This window comes from Manduca sexta, chromosome 25 (genome assembly GCF_014839805.1).
Source record: "Manduca sexta isolate Smith_Timp_Sample1 chromosome 25, JHU_Msex_v1.0, whole genome shotgun sequence".
Taxonomy (NCBI): domain Eukaryota; kingdom Metazoa; phylum Arthropoda; class Insecta; order Lepidoptera; family Sphingidae; genus Manduca; species Manduca sexta.
In genome coordinates this window covers 3,063,874-3,086,916 of record NC_051139.1, presented here as the reverse complement: position 1 = coordinate 3,086,916, position 23,043 = coordinate 3,063,874, and the positions used below count along the sequence as shown (strand labels likewise).

General features: G+C 35.1%; 1 protein-coding gene across 1 annotated transcript in view; it reads left to right on the top strand.

Moving 5' to 3' along the window:
* LOC115440769 overlaps positions 1 to 23,043 on the top strand; it is a gene marked incomplete in the record, with an annotated part of 197,131 nt that overhangs the window by 149,463 nt on the left and 24,625 nt on the right. Inside the window, 6 exon segments of the mRNA XM_037442647.1 lie at positions 19,364 to 19,512; positions 19,778 to 19,895; positions 20,057 to 20,176; positions 20,471 to 20,603; positions 22,066 to 22,234; positions 22,644 to 22,706. Coding sequence (XP_037298544.1) covers positions 19,364 to 19,512; positions 19,778 to 19,895; positions 20,057 to 20,176; positions 20,471 to 20,603; positions 22,066 to 22,234; positions 22,644 to 22,650 — 696 coding nt within the window.

Here is a 23,043-nt window from a genome sequence, read left to right as displayed (position 1 = left end):
TCCCACGCTTCCATCACACCTTCCGCGTGCAACTGAAAGATTTATATCTTTAAGTACATCGGCCTTGTTTCAGTATGGATCGCCTTCCGCGTTCATATTTGCTTTTATATTTAACAGGGGTTCCAGTTTCTGGGTTTTGAGGAAATATTTGCATTTCCTCGGTTTAAATTTCCGAATGTTAACAATGTTCTTAAACTTAAGAAACTATGGCAATTATGTGTTTTAGCTCAATAATATAGAAAGCTAATTAAAAGAAAAGAGGTTTATAATTTTTATTCAAAATATTTTGGATGGTCACCGTAAAGTTATTGACAAGTTTCCGTCACGGTATAATTGTCAACGAAGAAATTGACTTCATTTTTTTATCCAAATCACAAACTTCCTTTACCAAAAATTAAATCTATTCTATGTTCTATAATTTAAGATGATTTCGAGTGCGTATAAAACAAATCCCGTTATGAATTAAAACCGTTGCCGTGATGTAGTTTCGCGGACGTGTCCAAGCCTTTGCAGCACGCACTCGAGGGAATTCCTCAAACTAGCCCATTTGTTATTTGAATACTAAGCGAGGCCCTCGTGATCATCACACCGTTAATTCTGCGACGATTTGATACGATGAACGCCTGCCAATGGCAAAAAATAGCAGTTTTAGAATAATGAGTTTAGTGGCATGCGTAACAAGCGGTAAGGCATCTTAATACTTTTCAACTCATATTGTATTCTGATGTAGTCTTATTTTGCTTTTTAATGTTAGGTCTATAACAAGAGTTAAATTAATTATTCGAGCCGTTACAATATTGATTACGTTTGCTGCTAATCATCATAAATCGATAAACTCAAAATTATAAGTGACTGATAAATTTGCTACGAAATCGAACAAATTTTTGTCTTTTACTATCCCTGCGCACATAACCATTGCAGTTACACCGACTAATCTCGAATGCGTCGGGGTTTTTACAACTCATTGTAGGCATGGTAAGTGGCAACTAGGTAAACATTTCCAGTACATGCAAAACTATTAGACAAGGTAAACGCATCTTAGTACAAACACGACACCACTCGAAGATATAGTGATGCAAATTTTCTTTGTTCAAATCAGGAGCTACGCATTACTAACCTCTTCAATCACGCGAGCTAGTCACGAGCATACACGCAAGTCGCTTCACGCCGAATGAATCGTATTCAAATTCTAGATGGTGACGATTTGCTTAACTGATACCATTGTAATGATTGATCACTGAACGAGGCGCGCATTATAGCCAGCATCGGCTGATGTCATGTAATTCGAAATTTTTGGTGTATTATTTTCTTATGAACTGATAACAAATTATGGAAACTCAATTGAACTAAAATCTATTTCAATTACTGGATAATTGACATTTAACATCTTCTTAGTATTTAGAATGAGATGAGCTCTGTATGAGTAATACTCGTTCAAAAATATCTATAATTTCTAGTGTTTATAGAAATGCATAGAGTCAACCGAATGACCTGCAAGTCTAGTCATTCTATTGTATACAATAAGTGAGCGAGTTAAATCATTATATCCTTCAATTCCTATGTATTTGTGTGTCGAAATAATGAGAGCGTGAATTCATATATTACATTTGCCTTAGAAAGTTTTCCTGCTTCGCTTATTATGTAGGTGAGCGTTTGAGTCTGTTTGTGTTTTTAAAAATAATAGATCTTAGCAAAGACATAGACGAAAAAAAAAAATGATATTTTCGTCCTTATAAAAATTAAACTTGCTTTAACAAGATTATCACCTGGAATGTTTAGAAGTTTGTTTAGGTTCTTGCTCAAACTCAATTCGCATTCTATTAATGCGCTAATCGGTCTGTTCAGCTATGCCAATTTTAAGCCGCCCAATTTTTTTGTCCTTTTTTATAATGACCTCGAAAATGTTACTTCACTGCACCTGGTGCTAACTAAAAAAAAATGAAGAAAAATGTCCGAAAAGTGTCGAGAGTGTTCCTTGATGATCAGGACAGTTTTGCCGATCTGTTATTGCTTCGTCGTACTCCGTCTGAAACCCATGTCATGGGGAACACGTGTGCTGGTAAACTGTTCCATAGCTTATTGGTACAGCAAATGTACAAATTTTGTAATCTTTTGGTACGAGCCGGGTGACCACGAATTACGGTTTAATAGCTATTAATTTATGTAAAATATTACGCTTCACGTTTTGACCAGCTAATGATATAGTTACTTTTTCACTTCCGATGTTTAATAGTTTTGAAACAGTATGATCGACGACACTCCCAAAACTCCATGACTCAAATTCTGAATGGCGTCTTGAAACACTATTAAATTAAATTGTGGACATTTTTATAGCTCCATTTGCATCGACTGTATTGATGTTTCGTCCATTGTTTACATCGCGCATTGTTCAGTCTCGTTTTTCTTACCGCTGGCAAGTACAAACGGCTTTGGTGCTGCTTTTATACTTTCAATTAGGTCTTTGTGAGTCATATTATGGATCATGCCCTTCGTTTTCTTTATGTCTCAGCCCTTTAGAGGAAATACTTATTCTTTAATTTTTAAAGAAATATCAATTATGCAAGTAATACCCTCTTGTGATCGTTTATTATCAAGCTCTTCTAAATAATTTATCTGTAAAAAATGTATAACATTTTACCAATGAAATTGAAATGGAAAATCTAATAAAGGGTTCATAAATTTTATCGGTCATTTTTATTAGTATTCTAAACCTCGTCTAATAAAAATTCTCATATTTGATCGTTTCACGTCATTCCTTAGTTATTTCATTCCATAAACTTGAAGTTAATGGTTAGGGTGCGATTTATGAAAGAAGAACGCGTTATCAAAGGCTGATTGAGTTGCATGGTGGGAGGTTCGCGCCGCGTCGTCTGCACAGCAGACGCACGTGAGCTGCGCACGCGCATCGCCGCACTCGCGCCAGTCACTCGCGCCACTACAGCACGGTCAGTTGCTTGTTTATTTATGTTATAAATAGGGTTGTCAGTGATTATGTGGTTGTTGTTGCGCGATTGATTTATGTTGAGATCATTATTTTTAAATTTACAAGTAGGTATTGTTTATGTTGTTTCAATTTGGAATTGTAAGCAAGGTAAAGTGTAGTCGATGGGCAGTCTAAAAAGATTGATGGATTTTTAAAAAATTATCGTGATGTATCATTAGATCCTTACTAATTAATGTAAATGTATTTCGAATATTTCACCAAAAGTGCATTATTCATACGTTGTACTAAATAAGCTTTTGCCAGTTGGTTCGCCTGCGTCAAAGAGTTTTTTTTAGATAAAAACTCCGCTTTATATTTACCCGAGATAAAATGCAGGGTCTCAAACTATCTTCATACCAAATTTCATTGAAATCCGTGCGGTACTTAGTCTTTGAGTTTATCGCTTGGACGCGGCAGGAGACGTTATTTATAATATGTAAGGATAAATTATACCATGTTTATTGATTTATCACCGCCTGTACAACACAGAAACTCTACGTCTAAATAGAGTTGGTTTTAATCTTCTTAGCTTATTGTCTTTTCTATCGTGTCTGGATGATTTTTTAATTAAATCAAACTCTGCATATATGGGATCTCATTATGTTGTTAAAGCTTAAATATATATTAATATATTATAATGCATATTAAATAGTATTAATAAATTTAACGTGCTTATTATGCATTTGTTGGCATTTTGTAAAATATTATTGACTATAAACCGGATTTAATATTTTAAGGATTTGCAATTTAAATGATCTAAGATTCAATTGTGATTTCCAAATGCATTGTAATATTAAATGTTTGTAAAAAGAGAAAACACTCATCTGTTGTTAATTTAATTCAGGTAAACTTAATTATGCATATTTTACAATATTAATTATTTATATATTTAAGGAACGTTATTAAAACAATATGCGATAACATTTAGTTATATAAGCATGTATATCCTTGAAACATTTCAAATAGTTTGAAAACAAAACCCACATAAACCTGCTCAGAAACTACATAAATATTGACTTACATTTTGTTTACCATAACATACGTATTTCACACAACTTGTCTGTCAATATAAACGCGCATTTAGTAATTCGCGATTTCAAAAATAACTTTAATATTTTATCATTTATAATACTGGTTTGTTTTAAAAACAAGTAAATATTATCAACTTAGTTACGTTAAATACAGCATGGAGGTTTAAATATAATAATGTTCTTCTATGTTCAGAATATAAGATATACAGCGGTTATAAAACAATAGGATTGGACTAGCAACAGTTATCTAAACCCAAAAAAGTGTTAAATTAGTTCTTAAGGATAATTAAAACCCAGATAATCCGACTTCGTAAAATATTTCATCCCAAACCATACACAGGTGCTCTCAGACTCGGAGGAAACAATTTGCAATTCAAAACGCGGACATCGATTATGATTAGTGCATTCACACGTTTGCAATAACTCACTCGAATATCCTTTTACATTGTACAATGTCGTTAGGAAATCCTGTTGACATTATGCTTGTTCTTGCGCGCTGCATTACAAGTTGACCATCTGTTGTCCTCCTTCAAACTAGTTGAGAATATTCCGCGATCAATTTGTCTGTGGCATTTCCCTAGGTTATGAGTACATATGGCCGTTAGCTCGTTTGCCTTTGAAGGTTAATAATAATAATAATATCAGCCCTGTATTATATACTGTCCCACTGTTTGGCACGGGCCTCCTCTACTACTGAGAGGGATTAGGCTAAGGTTATAATGTTAGAATTAAGCGTTGCGGGCATCAGGATTTCCTAAGTACTACAGGACTAGTCGATATACTAGTTAGGGTTGGATGTGAGAAGCCGCCGCGCTGCTTTGACAAAAATGTTTAAATATTTCAGGTTTGAATATTGCACCGAAATTCTCTCATGATTGTTCACAAAATACTTGTATTAATGGATGGATGAATGGATGGAGAGATATGTTTAGTCGTAGATTTAGTTTAAGTTTTATTTTGTGTTTTACAAAAAAAAAATATGAATTTCAGTATGTACTAGCAAAAAACTTTCCCGGTACGAAGATCCCTAAAACACTGTAGTGATCCAAAGTGTTACCTGTATAATGCCAGCGTGATCTATTTAAAGTACAGATTAAAAAAAAACAACTTTTCACGGGAGCAAATTACCAGGATAAAAATTACCCTAATTGTTAATCTAAGACATTTTCTATCCGTCTGTCAAATTACATCCAAATCCGTTCAACTCTTTCTGCGTTTACTTCTAACAAACATCCAAATATTTTCACAATTTTTCATATTTATAATATTATTAAATTTAATATCAAAATACTCACTGTTCTTTAATAAATATGCTACAGTCGAACCTAGCATAAACGAGTAGGAATTTTTGAGACATTTGAATAACCTACCCAACTAGATCTTATCGCACTTGTAAATTGTTGTAATGGGAATCGAATTGGCGATCAACAAAGACACGTGATCAGATAATAACTTCACAGTCGAATGCGTTCGTGTGCAGAAGTTCCATGCAATATTAATTTAACAATCGACACAGTTGCATCGGAAGGAGACAGTATTGGACAATTACTATGGTCACTGACCGCGATCTTAGTTGTTATTTATTTAATACTTTCGTGTTCCTGAGGATACAAAATAATACCTGCACTGTATGTAGGATCTTCTTTACTATTGAGAGCATTTATTTAGTCCACCATGCTGACCTGATAAAGGTTGGCCGACTCACATATCTACCATCGAAATTGAATAGAATTCTTATCTATGTGAGTTTCCTCATTGTTTTCCAAAGCAGTTAACGCGAGAGGTGATTGACAAAGAATATGTATGCAACTTCAAAAATGCATTTGATCGTTGCTTTATCATTTTTCCATCACTCAATCGATACATACCAGTTATATAATTATCAATAGAACTTGACGTCACAGCTATATTAATATCCTGTACAAGTTATGCCGCAATTAGCCTGTTTACAAATCATTCGCAGTGATGCGCAGGGTCACACCGGGTGTCCTTGCGCGTGACGTCATCTGCAGCATCTTGGTATTGCGCATGCACTTGGTTTTAGTAATGGGATTTTTGTGCCAACATTGTGAATATACTTTTGTAGCTATTGATAAATAATCTTTTTTATAATGTCCAAGGAGAGCTGACGATCAGTTGACGGTTGCCAGAAATCTTGGTCTATCTTATCTAATGTATATTATATGACCCAGAAAGCGACCTCATTGAAATATCCACGATGTTTTTTACCATGTGTGCTCGGCTCTTCACCGTCTTCTAGCAAATTAATATCCATCGTTAAACAGAGAGTCCACTACATAGTTAAACTCCTTTTATCAGAGATTTACATACTAAAGCCATATCAGTTTGGGTACTACCAATTCCTAGTACTTCACATAAGCGGGAGACTAACGTATTTTTCGAATCAAAAATTCCTACGACGTTGTTTTGTTTTGTAAACTAATAATCAAGATGCTGTTTATGGGCGCATTCATTCACGAGATTGATTTGTTAATTGAGTACGTTAGTAGTCGGTTTGTGACGGGAAACCGAACTGGTTGCTACGGGTCATATGTCATTCAGTATTTAATTGGATTTACTTTTATTACCGAACATTTTACACAATACCGCCATCTGTGGTAGTATAAATAAACAAGTTTCTGAAATTGTGTCAATCAACAAGATGTTATCACAATACCGCAAGATAACTGGAATTTTATTGCGGAATATCTACACTTCGCGCCATTATCCCCGAAGTGGAAGGCAGAGGCACAAACTTTTTGCCTTGTGTATTCCGTCCCATGATATGATACGGGGCGAGCCTACCACCACAAAATCTAGACTCCGGGCTGATACTGAGTAGAAAATCCCAATATAATTTTGCCCGACCAGGCGTGGTACCCAGGACCTCAAGGCTATGTCGTACCGCGTACGCAACAAAGTAACTACATCTCCAAAGCATTGCCTGTATTCTAATAAATCAAAATTCCAGGCATCATTTTGTAATGCACTACCTACAGCCTACATTAATAACTGAAGTGCCTAACATAGTAATTCATTAGCAAATTATTTTAATCTTGGCAAATGCAAGCAGCTTTTGATAGAAAACTATCGCGCCTATAATAACGCTGAAAATAAAATATTTTAAAAACCAATATCACAAATAAATATCTACGCAAGTCAGTGGAAGACAAATTACAGTTTACGATGAGATAACTTGTCCCAAACTGCAATAATTTAAGGTCGCTTGCTTAATTAATATAAAAGGCTACCTCAATAAAATGTACTATAACCTCAAATTTACATATAAAGCTGTATTTATGCAATTCTCACGACAAGTTTGTAGGTTATATTAATTTATTAATAGAAATGAGTTATCTTTAAGGTGATAGTTTATTTACCACAATAAAAATATTATCGGGTTATATATCGGTAAAGGAAAACATCGTAAGGAAACCTGCATACCTGAGAAGTTCTCTATAGAAATTTTGAGGGTGTGTGAAGTCTACCAATTCGCAATATTCGAGCGTGGTGAACTAAGGCCTAATTCCTCTCAGTAGTGGGAGAGGCCTGTGCCCAGCAGTACGACATATAACAGAGCTGATATTATAATTATTATTTTATATATTCATATCGAATTTATAATTATGTATGATTTATTGGTATAAGATTTGAAATATATGTTTAAAAAGTGAAGGTGCAGAGGACCTGTACAGTGTTACGTAATAAGTTAGAGGTGACATTGGTTGAAATTTAAAATATTGTAATCATAATAAATGTAGCTATGGTTGGAAATACTCTCTCTATTTTTAAGCTTTTATATTCTTATTTACAGTTTAATATTTTTTACTAAAATTAGATGCTGTGACAAATAATGAATCGTATTTCGTAGATACCTATACTTACTTACTATATTAAATAGTCGGCCGTCAACTGTTGTTAAAAATATGGACAGTTTGGAATAGCAGCCCATACTGAGATTTAAAAAATAATCTTAACCTAGCTGCCTTGAAACCATCATCAGCCACATAAAGTCCACTGCTGAAAATAGGCTTGATATCAGCTATTTTTATTAGCTTATTTACACAATTCATTGTAGAATCTTCTCAAACGTGTGTGATTGAACTTATATTCAGTCGACAATAATACGTCAATTGCCTCATTACTGTAACAAAAACTTGAGATCGTTTGTTCACATACACTTAGCGATTACGTGATTTCTACTTATAGCATAAACTGTATTTATCATTCGTGCTTGGAAGACGCAGACAGACATGATGATTAGGAGTGATGTTAAATTGTCTAAGTGCTGGTTCTAGGGTAGTTATTTGAGTTGCCTCCCTTCAACTGTAAAGTATGAGCTGGTGGTGGTCACTGGTGGTAGGCCTCTCATATGTGAGAGTCCGCCTGGGTAGGTATCACCGCATTGTCTATTTCTGCCGTCAAGCAGCAGTGCGGTCAGAGAGGGGGGAGGGGGCGGGGGCAGAATATTAAATCCGCGATAAAATCCGAACAATAGTTTAATTTTAATGTCTTAACCTGAATTTATTTTAGCTTAGCGTCTTATACGTCCTTTCCTGCCCCTTTAATTTCATTCCTCTTAATAGTGGTAACACCAGCCGCCGCTAGTAACTACTTTCAGCCCAGTTTAAAAGGTTTGAAACTAGATAATAAAGTAAAGTCGCGATTTATACCAAGTGGGTAATGTGCACGCATCGTGTTCAGCATGATTTCACAGTGTTGTCAGCTGACGTTCACATACTAATATTAATCGTTACGCAAATGTTGGCTTCTGCGATGACCACACCTTCTCTGTATGACATTTTGTCATTAAACTGGTATTTGTAAGTGAATGGAAAAGCCAATAGATATTCAATGCGAAAGCTATTTAGTCTATCAAATATTACTTATATCACATATTTTTTTATGTTATATGTCAACAATTACCATATTTTTGATAACATTTACGACATGTGAATGGGAAAATTGTTCACGGATTAGGAATTGCGTATTCTGTAAGACAATTTTAAGGCCGAGGGATAGATACTAAGGCCTTTGTCCAATATCATATCTTCACTATTCATTCAATGGTCACAATGCTGTGCTAGTAATAAAACATGTATTTGATAGCCCTTCATCACAAATAGTCTTTGCAAGCCGTGGATTACATACTAAATCCACCTCCTATTTCCATGATACACCCATGAAATTCCTTTATGATGGTCTTTATTTCATATCGCTTAAGAGCGGAATTCAAACGAGGGAAATTTCTATAATCAGCCCACCATGACGTTCCTTAAGGGCTTCCATAACCTCGAAATCACAAAACTTTATTCATTAATATGCATCGCGCGTCAGCTTTGTTCACGTGCGTAACGCAAATATTTTCTATTGAATAATGTGTTTGGACACTTTTAGTCGATTGCGGTACAATGATAACCAGTTTGTTCACAAATTGTTATTGAGTGTATTCAAATATTATTTCATTGATTACCACTTTGAGAGGATTGGTCAAATTGAACGTAGTTTGGAAGCGGAAGGCAGTATCGAATTAGACGGTTGACCGAACCAAAGTGGAATGTTTATAATTTCTATGGATAGTTTTCTACTAAATTCAATCGTGCACTTTAGGTACATACTTGGGTCTTCTAAGACCAAGCAACCCTTGCTCAACGTCATAGAAATTTAACTGGAAATTACTGCAGTATTGTACATTTGTGACCTGGCTGCAACTCATAGCTTGCAAAAATAGACATTAGGCACTGTCAATGTTCATAGTTCTACACTTGACTACTAATAATTAAAGTAACGTTAAGAAGCACTCCGAGTACCCAGTTATCACGTAATCATAGTCGCAAGCGCAGATGGAAGAGATCGACACGCCGCGTGCTGTTACAACTGTTGTAACGGGTAATACAAACCGTCTCAAGTTGTCATTAGATGTCTATACAGTATTATGGCTTGCGTGACAGTCTTTTACCTAAATAAATATTTCTATCCACATGTTTCTAGCAATTTTCCTACCAAATTTTAACAGAATAAGTTCAGTGGTGTCATTTTGCAAACGGCAATATCATAAAATCCTGTATAAAACTAGTAAAAGAAAACAAGTAGAAATTATTCTAAACTGTTTTTAGCGATACCGAAATTCTTTTGTCTCTTGTCTTTGTAAAACTTTTTTTTTAATTACATTGGCGAAATCACCGATGTAAGTAAGAAGCCATAAATATAAAAGAGAAAGAAGATTGGACCTGTTTTCATCTGTTTTACTTTATGTAAAGATTCCATATTCCACGCAACATTGTTGAAGCAACTGTTTTTATTTTAATTTAATAGTAAGTATTTCGTGGCAACAAAGTTGAAAGCCTCGGCACAAAGTCAATAGTATAAATGAAGATCCTAACAATACAAGATCTGTTAGTATTAGAATTAATTAAATTAGATTAGCTTCTACGAACAATATGCAAACAAAGTTTTTATTGAATAACCGATGAACCGCGAAAAAGGTCACTTCCTTGTTAATGGCATATATTAATGCATTTCGGAGCTTGTTCTGTAAAAACTATGAATGCATTATAATAACGTCGCTTAATTAATGGTAATTCTATACAATTCGTGTCTGGATATGGCGGCATATAATCAGAAAATATAAATGTTAGATTGAAGTTGGGAAAGTTGGAAAGATTTAGTTATTATGCAATATTTCTTTATTTATTTTGTTCGCGATTCCAATCGTGTGTATACTTTGTTAGAAATAAAGTACCCCTTTTATAGTTATACGGAACGTAGTATTTATATTAATCCGGTACTATCTGTGATTCGATACAAAATATTTTGTGATTTTCACGTGACATGCTCGCAAACATCCAAGCATATCTCAATATTTAAAATGTATGAAATAATATTGAGATGTTTCTAGGATTTTATTGATTCTATACATAACTATGTAAAACATAAACCTTGTGTGGGTGTATGGCTAAATTTATTACATATAATTTTAATCACGTCCTCACCATTTACTCATATTTGGCAATAGACATGCTATTTTATAAATTCAAGTCCAAAATTTATCATTCTATAAAAATAAAATGAATACAAAAACACGGCGTGTGTGATATAAGGAAAGGTCAATATTTTTTAAACATACATTCGGGTGCTTAAGATATCGATAACTTTAATGCACTGTTACTAATCTGTTAGAATAACGGTTATTGTTTTGAGCATCGTTAAATATCAGTTAAATGACGATTTTTCACGACCTTCTGTTTATTTATTCGAATTTATTTAATAACACACGTTTACTAACATTAATTTAAACTCCATTTAACTCATTACAGATCAGTAAATTCTCAAATTTCAATTTCAAATTTATATATATTTTTTATTTTCTATTTATTTGAGCATTTGACCTTATATCATTTGGTCATCACACTGGGCAACCTTGTATCGTGAAGAGCCAAAAAAATCAAATTTAATTTATAACGATTTGATATATAATAATATCCATATACATTGACTAAATACATGCACTTATTTTGAAAATTTTATGGAACGCATAGTAATGCCTTAATATTCAAGTCCGAAAACCTCCATAACATCTATTTAGAAAGTAATGACGGAGAATCAATATTAATCACACAAGTGCAGAAACTAAGGCGAGTACACCGCACGCACTTGTTCAAGCAACGCGTGTTTACTGAGTTACGTTTCACAATTCACTGCTCAACACTGTAAACACGACCGAATTTAACCGAACTGTCATTCTGTAGAAAATTCGAGAAGTTTTTGCAAGTAAACGAAATTTATTTAGACGTAACAGTTCGAACGTGTCTACTGAGCATGTGTTATTTATTTTATTTGAATTAAACACTATATTTTCTATTAATTAATCAAACAGTAACATAATTTTCAAATTCTACACTAGTTAAACAATACAGCATGCATTGAATTTAGTAATATTTTTCCTTACCAAAAGAAACTTACTCAGTCACGTTTAATAAAGCCCAAACAATATTGATTCAAATACTAAATATGAATCGACCTCCGTTTATTAATTAAATTTACTATCTATATACCTAACAGAAATTAATATGAGGAAATCGCGCGGAAAAACTACCAAGACATGACTGCTTTGGTGAATAGCGCCATCTGTTATGGTTTTGAAACAACAAAAACTAGCGTACCTGAACAGCTACGATAAGTTTATGAGGCATACTAGAATATTGTTTCGTTGAATGTTTTCTACAAAGAAAAACATTTCAATCAGCTGACATACTCATACAAATATTTCCCCGTCCTCACTCAATACTTAGTTATTCCAACATTTACAAACAATACAATCAATTACAATAAATAATCACAAAAAAGGTCTCATAAATAATGAATGTCTGTTAGTTTGTAGAATCCAGGGCGGTGCGTCACTCACCGTGGACAAAGAGTGTCCTCCACGTAGGTGACAATAGTGATGGCTTGTTTGGTATTCGTGGGGCAGCATAAGCCCAATATAAAATTAGAAGTCGCGAGTTTGATCCTGCTGAAATACACAAATTATTTAATTTGCACTTCATATACAATTACAAAGTCACCTCTGACTTTTCTATAATTATGTGTACACGTATTATTTGTGAATTACCGCTGGCTTTAACGGTGAAGGAAAACATCGTGAGGAAACCTGCACACCTGAGAAGTTTTCTATAGGAATTTCGAAGGTGTGTGAAGTCTACCAATCCGCTCTAGGCCAGCGTGGTGGACTAAAGCCTAATCCCTCTCAGTTGTAGAGGAGGCCCGTGCCCAACAGTGGGACAGTATATAATACAGGGCTGATATTATTATATACAATTACATACTGTACACAGGCGGACTTAATGCCGTAGGCAATCTCTCCCAGGGTAGATGCAGATAAGTGTAGCATACATATATAACAATAAATATAAATAATACGATGTATACAAATAATAATTAATTATTCTCTCTCTAGTGTATATTGGCTTGTGTTGTGATAGTCCAACACTCGCAAACACTAATCATTTTTGTAACGTAGGTATAAGTTAAAAACCAAATTATGTTTCTAACAGGCCGCCATAATTGTGTCTACTGGCGAAGGGTCATCTCTTGTTAGTCAACATTCTACCTGGAAACCACTCTGCTTTCCACCAGGTGCATAAGGGTCATTTTACCGTCCCCATATAAAAAAGGTGGAATCCTATTCCTTACAACTTATGATTAAAATCCATTTCTGTGGTCACCTGTGTCTGTAGTCCTGTACCCAGGGCCTTACATAAGCCTGTACATCTATCTAAGAATCCAGGGTAAGTTTTATATCTTGTCCTAGCCATTGTACCAAAACTTGTTACTCGGCATACATACGAATCGGGGTGCCACTCATTTCCTTTCAATGCTCGGCCTTTTCATACTAGCGATCGATACCTTGTTATAACATTTTTATAGCGCGACGCCTAATTGTTATTTACGTTTGCTACTGTTGCGAGACGTTAAAATTTAATAGTTCATGATTATTGTTCATTTTTATTGTTTCAAGGTTACTGTTTTTATGATGGATGGAGCTTTTTAATTATTCGCATGAGTGGAGCTAAAAAACATCGGAAAATTAAAAAAATAATTTCAGTGTCAATGGAAGGTCGCTGATGCTTGTAGCTCCAGTTTTTCTTTTTTTGGCATCAGCATCACGACTATATAGTCCCTGATAAGTTAGACTAAGCCATTATTTGTTACATCCCTTAATGTATGTAATTTGGTACTAATAAGTAAATAAATAAAATGATAAAAACAATAAACATCTCTCATGATTTCTAATATAGACTTTAGAGTGAGCTATACATTTCTGTTCTTCTTTCAAAGATAAGCGAATCCTTTTTTTAAGTATAAACCGATGTTTGGGTTTTTAAAAACCTTCCCATCTTGCGAAATATAACACCCTAAGCTCGTCCTTTCAATGTACCCATAACCTTTCGGGTCAGCCCATAAATACATAATGTGCCTCTATACCATAGGAATAGGCAGAGACTTTGCTACTTTGCCCCATTTTGCCACACTTCTTTCGTTTCTTATACTTTCATAAATCTTATACATTACCACAAAAGGAATTATTTCTTTCCCGTTTTTTGCAACATTTTTCATTGATGCGCCGTTTCTATTAGTCATAGCGTGATATTATGTAGTATATAGCCTTTCTCGATAAATGGGCTATCCTACAGTAAATTAATTTTTAATTTGAACCTGTAGTGGGTACCTGGGATTATTGCGTTTAAACAAACAAACTCTTCAGCTTTATATAGTATAGATTAGACGACCTAGGGACACTCGCTCAGCATTGCCAATACAATAACCAAAATAAACTAATAACTAACCATGTCACACATAACCGTGATGTCCCCACATTGTTCTCGTTTTGTAACTAATACGTTACAAACAATAAACTGACGTGTCCTTGCGTTGAACGTCCAGACACGCAGACCCCTCTACATTAAAAAGTCAGAACATAAACTAAACTAGAGTAATAGCGTCGGGGATAGAGTTACACTGGTTAATGATGCTTGGTCAATTATTGCGTCCATTCGTCAAGCTACACAATGTGACTGACAGTATTGCGTGACATGTTCTATTTGGGAGGGGATTACTGTTTTGTTTTTTGTGTTTTTGTGTCCAATGGGAAATTGGTCCGAATATCAATGAATATTTATGCCGCTAAACTGGCGATTAGCTATTGTTCTTGAAAAAAAAGTTAAAGATTATCTAAAATATTATAAAACAGTAAATAAAATATGAATACCAAAAGTAAGTTAAAAATCATAATTCCTATCGCATTCACGAGTTAAAACGTCATTTGACAAACATGGAACATCTCATCATCACGCGACGTCTCATCACGTCGCGCGGTTCACAGGGCGGTTTCCATATCTGTCATCTGCCCTTCCAGTTCAACTGAACACTCGTGGCCACGTGACCATCTAGATAAATAAGCGCCGCTCCATTGTAAACTGACGTATATACACGTCCAGATGATAATCTCTCAGGATCGTTAGCGCCACAACACGTTTTGATAATGTCGTTTAACCTGAGTTAAGTCGTCTTTCTAATATGGTTGTACCTGACAGGATTTTGTAGCTTTCCATAAACAGGATTTTTATTTAAGATGTCACGCTTTGTCCTCTTGCATGCATCGTATGTTTGGTAGTATTTATATCACGTAGTCGGGCAATATTTTGTATGAATTGTATAATTGCCCGGTAATAGCTTATGGTTAGTACGTTTCTACCGTTAACAGCTCCAACAATTTAAAAATATGTATAATTGTAAAATGTAGGTAGATATTGTAACTTTGACTTTTTGGGCGATCAACACCTCAGTCCCTCCCATGACCATGAAAGCTGCAAAGTCTTCGGAACTTCAGGAGAAAATAATAAGATAAAAATCGGCGATAACATCCGAAAAATAGTTTCCTTGTGTAACATTTGCGTAAACGTAAGAAATCATTAGACAAATTAAGCTGAAAAGTAATCACTCCTTACGATGCGAAAGTGTCTTAAGATTTTCACAGGTAAGTACGTTATGTCGCTGCGTGATACGTGCCTTATCTGCCTCACGATTCAAGATTACTAATTAGTACCCGCTCATATGTGCTAAACACATCTCTGTGGGAATATCTATGTTTCTTTGTTTTAAGCATGTTTATTTTTTCACTTACTTTTAGATCACTTGAATTATCACTTTTGAATTGCAGTTTTGTAAAATCTACTTTATGTAGGATCGTTGAAGGTTTACAATTGTGTTTGTAGTAATTTAAATTATAAATCATAAAACCTTTTTTAAGTCGAAGAAATTGAATTTCCTTGAAATGTCAATTCTATTTATATTCAAATTAGAATTAAAATTGATTAAAGAGTATCGTTTCGTATTATATTAAAGGCAAGTCTTCATAGATCAGAAAATAATACTTACTAAAGAAACTTTGTTAAATGTTTATATTTATGTTTATATTTTCTATTAATTTATGTTCTTTCTTTCTTGCTTTTTAACTATAAAATACTAATGTGTGTTTTGCGCAGCGTGCCCAAAGCACTATTTATTATAAACACAGCAAACAGTTTCATAACGGCAAAGGTCATGTTGCCCAACAAAGGATGCGTTATGCACTAGATAACAATCGGAGAATTAGCGCATCACGCCTAACATCACCTGCATAAACGAATTCACACATTATTGTTAAACACATATGCCCTATTTTCCCATGTATTATGCAGTATTTGTCTAGTATACAATTAACATCCTCTGCACTTTGCACTATAAATTTTACACATCGTATATGATTTTGTATATAATAATAACAGCCCTGCATTATATACTGTCCATTGTTGAGTATGGACCAGCTCTGCTACTGTTCTGGCCTTAGTCCACTATGCTGACCTAGTGCGGGTTGGCAGACTTTACATACCTTTGAATGTTTTTAGACAATTTTAGAATAAGTATTTTTCGTCACGATGTTATCCTTCATCGTTAAAGCGAACAATAATTGTTAAATAAGTAATGAACAGTGAATTACAATTTACGCATATTAGATGATTATTCTTTTTTATTGTTTTACATTGTTGTGTTACTGTTACTTACACAGCAACCCTTATTACTCTTCTTATTGTATTATTCATTTAGATAAAATAATTTAGGTGGCTGAAATTACATTACATATAAGGTTTTCCAAACCGGAATACAATATAACTTGCATGATATAGATGGCAGATACTTACAAGGTACACTGAACGCTTCTTTAATAACAAAAAAAAGCGGCAATTACAACAATTCATGAATAAATTACTCAACACGCACTCTTACGAGACCAAACACATTTTAGAAACTCACAACCCATTAACATGTAAATTAGACGCAATGAAACTGAATTAAAATAATTCCGCAATAAATATTAGCAAATTAGGCCTCTGTGATGAACAGATACGTAACATCACGCTATCGCAGCATCGGGGGTCGCACGCTCCAAATACTCCGACCCTAATTGTGACTTCAACAAAAGATACACTTTTACTCTCATCTTAAATAGTTTATGATTTGTACAGTCGTTTATGAATGTCATTATTCCATTCAAATTCTTTTTACAATGCTTTACTATTGTGTCGTAAATTTATGCTATTTTATTTATGTTCCTAATGTTCAGATTTGCAGTTCAATTTAGGTTAACTCATTCATAACATCATTTTACACCTTAATAGTAACATAGTTTATATGTATCACCTTAACGCTAAGCAGAAGTACTAGTACACCATACTTCTTCAAACGTATGGACGAATAACGTGATAGGTTGCGAATCTATCGCTAAACATTTGACAAACAATCCTGAGTAAATCAGTTGTCCTCAAACCATAACACCAGTGGCGAAAAGTCTATATAACTCAATTCCTACCGGCTTCCTTTTATTTAGAATTTAATTATCATTAAAAGGATTTGCAGGCAACATTCATGCATATTACTACCTACATGTTTTGTCGGGTTCCCTTTAGAAAATTTCACCTTTTGCCACTGCAAAACACTTAACAATTAGTTTCATTAACTGAGAATACTTCTTGGGAACCCATCAATACTTATTACCACAGAATAATATACATACGTTATGCTATTACTACTAATAGGTTCTCGTTAGCCAATACATCACTGACAAGATTTTTTTTAAACCATAATAAATATAGGTCACATTCCACTGACCTGAAGGTAGTTGTAAACCCGTCACACCCAGCATTATCTAGATTACCCGCTGTAATGGAACACATGATAGCCTCAAAGCTCGCAACCGGCCGTAACTGAGAAATATGACCAAAACTTAACAGTTAAGTATCCTCAAGCGTTCTTTGCGGCTGCTAATTTGATTGCTAATAGGGATTTTACGACTGTGCATTAAAATTATGTGTGTTTGAAGTGAATAGAAGACCGAATGTAGATTATAAAAGCATGTAAAGAATTTATGGTAAAAACACAAATTGTAAACAAAAGGCTTTAAATAATAAAAAAGAAGTAATATATAAAAAATATAGACGAGCTTAATATGTTTTTTATACGGGCCCGTTTGTACGAACTGTACCTCTGATGGTAAACGGAGTGAGGTCTAAATAGAGTGTCGACTGACGAGAGATGATTATCTGATTATACCGGCTTGTTGAAAATGTGAGTAGGATTTACATGTGGTGGTGGTGGGATATATTTTATATTTGACCGTATAGCGACCACCGTACATAAGGTGTTAAAACCCGTCATAATGGCCTCACGTAAGTGAGTCGCCTTCCGAGATCAGCCTGTGTACATCTGGATCCAACAGGCCGGCATAATTGTGTCGACTGCCGAGGGATAATTATCTCCCGTCAGTCGAAATTCTGTTGGACCCCACTTTACTTACCATCAGGTGCAGTTGAATCACTATGCCGAGCCCTATAAAAAATATTGTACAGATGAATAGAATAAAGAACCTTTCGAATAATTGGGATTGCAAATATAACTTCAAAATCTGGAGATTTATGTTCAATTATAAGATAAAATTACAATTCATGGACAATTTAAGTATTGAAATATTACATACTATTTTTATTTTTATAATTTTATCGTTGGAGAGATTGTAGATAAAACGGCAAGTATGTTAGGCAAGTCCAATTCCATGAAATAAAGTTTTACAACACGAATTTAGTATCGTTTCACTTTAAATATACTTGAGGATTTTTCCACGTAATTTTAAACCAAAATAATTTAATAATGCAATAAAAACAACCGTATTTGATTTTAGATGTAAAATACAGTTAAAAAAATAGGTAACAAGATAAAATGATGAATGTCTAAGAAGTGACATTTGTTGTTAACCCAAAGACTTTCTGCATTGTTATCTAACTGAATTTCGCGACGAGAATCATTTACCATAAAATTATAATTTTCTCGCCTTTCCCTAAACTTGTAACAAAATTGGTTTCACGGTTATGATGGCTTTCTGCGGAGATAAATCTAAACAACATTTGAAAGTGGTTAATGAAGTAGATATTATATCCATAAATTTAAAAGCCATGCAAAGGATTTTTCGAGAACCGCAATACTCTTACAAACAGTTAAAGAAGATACTGGAAACGTTTATAGCAATTCGTTCACAAGCAAGGTCTAGATTTATAAGAAATCTTACAGAAGTCGACTTCTGCAACTTCTTTTTTTTTAGCTTGCAACATGTTACATACGTATAGATCTATTGAAATATTGCAACTAGAGTAAAAACATCTGAAAGTGCACAATATTTTACAGCAAGAACGTGCTAGTCTAAACTTGCAATATGATTCTAATAATGATGAGATTTTCATTCAAATCTTATTTGTTACAGCGTCCAACGAACGCGGGCGGTCGGAGTAAGCGATTCACATTTCAGTCAACAGTGAGACAGCTGGAGCGAAGACGATTAGCTGAGAAGCTGTCCAAGGAGGCGGACTTGAAGGAACAACAGCGGAAAACTGAACAAGAAGCTATGAGGAGGTAACGAAAGATTGGTGATATTTCGTTTAGTTACTTAGGTAATTAGATAGGTGGGTATCCTTTGTAAATTCAAATCTGCCAATAAATTTGTTAGTTAATTAGATAGGATGGCCAAAGGATTTAGAAATGTACTGTAACATAATGAATTTTCCAACCTCATACCTTCGTCACGGCAGACCTCTCTAATTCCATTAAGCTATGGCTACTTTAAAAGTTAGCAGATTAATTGACGAGAATCTAGTTAACACAAATTGTGCCCTTTTAGGGTTGAAGAGGAATTCCAACGCAAACGCGCGAGGGAAAAGGCGAACATCCGACAACAGCTGAGATTGGTGAGCAGTGGCGCTGCCAGCATGCCCGCCCCCACCACTAACAACGCAAAGGTAAGGGCACAAAAAAATGTAACTTCAAATTCTAGCATCAAACTCAGAAACTCATTCTTTTTTATGTATATTGCACGACGATTACTTTTAGATTTGTTGATAGCTTGTGAGACTTTTTTTTTAAGTTTTTCCTCTCTGTAATCAATGTATTTCGTTTTCAGACAAGGGACGAGCCTGATGGTTCATGCCGGGAGTCGCCGGCGCCGGAGAGGACGCGCGAGAGGCAGAGGCACAGTAACGCCTCCTCGGAGATCAGTGGGAGGAGCAAGAGCACTACACCGGTAAATAAAACTTTTAAAATTATTTAACACATCCATAACATACGAGGTACTCGTCTCCCAAAAAAAATATCTATTTGCGAATCGTTATTTTATACGATAAATATATATTTTACGATACAAAATTATATACCAGCCTTTCGATTTGGGTCTGTTTATAATAAATCCGGTACGAAGAATTATATCATTTACAAAATTAAATTTACTGTTGATTGCTCGATTGCAGAATAGATTCCAGATCCCATCCTTTAAAATACCAAGAAAGTTATTAGTAATATGCTGGTCTCCTGTCTATAGATCCGTTGTGTGGAGCTGTCGGAGTGGCGGTGCGAGGGCGCGCGCGTGTACCGCGACTGGGCCGCGCCGCCTGCGCACACGCACCCACCTGCTTGCGCGCGCATGCCCATGTCCGCGCACGTCATCTGCAACGGTGAGACTATCTTCAAGACAATTCTATCAGATTTTCCACGTAAGCAGAGGCAAAGAGACATCAATAATAATATCTTTGAGCGCAAGGGGAAAAGTATTATTTTCGTACATTTCTGAGGTACGTGACAAGATAATTGTCAGAAACTGCGTGGATTCTCCGATATTTTAAAATAAATCGCTAAAAATCACTAAGTATTTGAACTGACCTTGATTCCTACCATACTAAAATTTAGGTTTATTTATTATTATTCCAAACACGAACTCATTATTTTATACACAAACTAACCATGCCGTTTTAAATTGAAGTGCTCACATTCGTATTCCCGAGGCTGCCTCTCCTTGTACGTCAGGTAACTGGAATCGGGAAAGGTGCCAATGGTACAATCCACAACTAAAGTCAACTTTAAGCAAAACTGATACGTACTCTTGGTGAAAACTGAGACCTCGTGTGAAAATCTCACCCCTGGATTGCTTAGCGGGGTTTAAAATGACTACTAATAAAGAAAAAAAAAGCTTAAAATTATGCGGCCTTATTATTTTTTCGTTTTAAAATTTAAATCGCTGTTGCATATTCTAAATTCAAATATTTATTTGTTTCGTTTAAATTTATAAAAAGGTTTCTAAGACTAGAAAATAATATTATGTAGATTTATTAAACACCGAATAAAATAAATCCTTTTCTAATATTTAAGATTTGCAAATCTTTGTAATTTTATAAACGAGTATTGACTAACAAGGTAATAAGCATAGAATAACACGTGGCGACATCGGAAGTAGGATAATGGACAGCGGGCGCGGCGGCCTTGTCGCTGTCAACGCGCGTGCGAAGCGGGACACAATCCGCATACAGGAATCGTACTATTTGTGTGTCAACTAGTATGCAACACAAAGGACAACATTTACAGTGTTTGTCCTGAATTGTAAAAACACTGTTAGTGCCGACACATCAATGAGTGTAGACAGGAGATTTGGTATTTTAGGTAATCGCGCATTTCTGGAGGATGACGTTTCTCAACGGCACTGATTATATACTTCCTAATTTACGTTGTGACATCATACTGTTACGGCTTCCGGGCTTAGAGAAATTCAGGAAACGAACCTATTTAACTTACTTTACCTTATCATTATATTAACGCCGGCTCGCAAAAAATATCATGAAATTGGTATCTGAGAGATAAAAAAAAGTCTGTTAATTCAAAATTTTAGCAACTTATTCCCATATTTGCACTGCTTCGGTGGCATAATTGTATTGCGTGTGCGCTATCGCACCGCTTTCAGGTCCTGGATTAAACAAAGTTAAATAAGGTTTTTCTGTACAATCTTAGTATCTGCTCGGAATCTAAAAGTTGTGCATACACACGGCGTATAGTGGGTGCCCCTAGTTGTACCTTTGCCTGCCCCTGATAATTGTTTTTTTTTTATATTCCCATGTAAAGCCTCTAAATATATTACTGCGTCATCAGCAGCAGAAACCGAGGCGTTTAGCGGCAGCCCCCGCTCCGACAACTACCGGCTGGAGTTCGCGCGCGGCCGCTCGCCCCGCACGCCGCGCGCGCCGCGCCTGCTGCCCGTGCCGCGCTCGCCCTCCACCTCGGGCTCCGAGCTGTCGCTACGGCATCCCATCAAGATCAGGTAACACACTAACACTAGATTGGGATAATTTAACATTTTATAAGAGAATGTAGGTTTGTGATTATGTTTTGTAGAAATAACTAATGAGTTTCTAGGAATTGTGGTAAAGTCGATATAGATTAAAAAGAGAAATATGTAAATTCCATGGTATGCTAATTGCAATTGAAACTACCAAACCATTGCTTTGGGATGAATAAAATTGTCCTGCTGCATCTTGCATCTTAAACACCTAATACAATTACCCAACTAAACTGGGGTAAATTAGATGTACTAGCTAAATAACGAACATAAAATGCTTCGAAAGGTGTAAAACTGAAAATCCGTACAAAATGATCTGCTAATAAGGGAAACGTTTGTATCGTAAGTAACAGGTAGATTGCTGGTTTTATAACGTGGGTGTTGTTCCAAGGTGGTGAAATAGTCGCGGTGTAGAGCTAATGTCTAACACTAACCGCCCGCGCCGCGCCCTGAGGTGAGTGCTTGTTGACGCTTGTAGTATTGTTAAAGCCAGTGCCGAAGAAAGATTTCTACTAAAATAAAACTAGACACGAGTAGTCGTTCCTATTATCATATTATTATATTTCATCATCATATTATTATATATTTAACGAAGGTTGCAACGTCAAGAATAAAAATTAACAAAATTTGTAGAGAAAAAGATCGTAAAGTAGTTTAATGTCAATGTTTACCATTCGCGTAGGCGTAAAAGGAGATTGCTATGCGAAAATTCGAGATTTACCACATAGGTAAATAGAGAAGAAAATGGAGTCGTAAATGAATTAAAAGAATTGTTTTTCTTACAAGGGGAA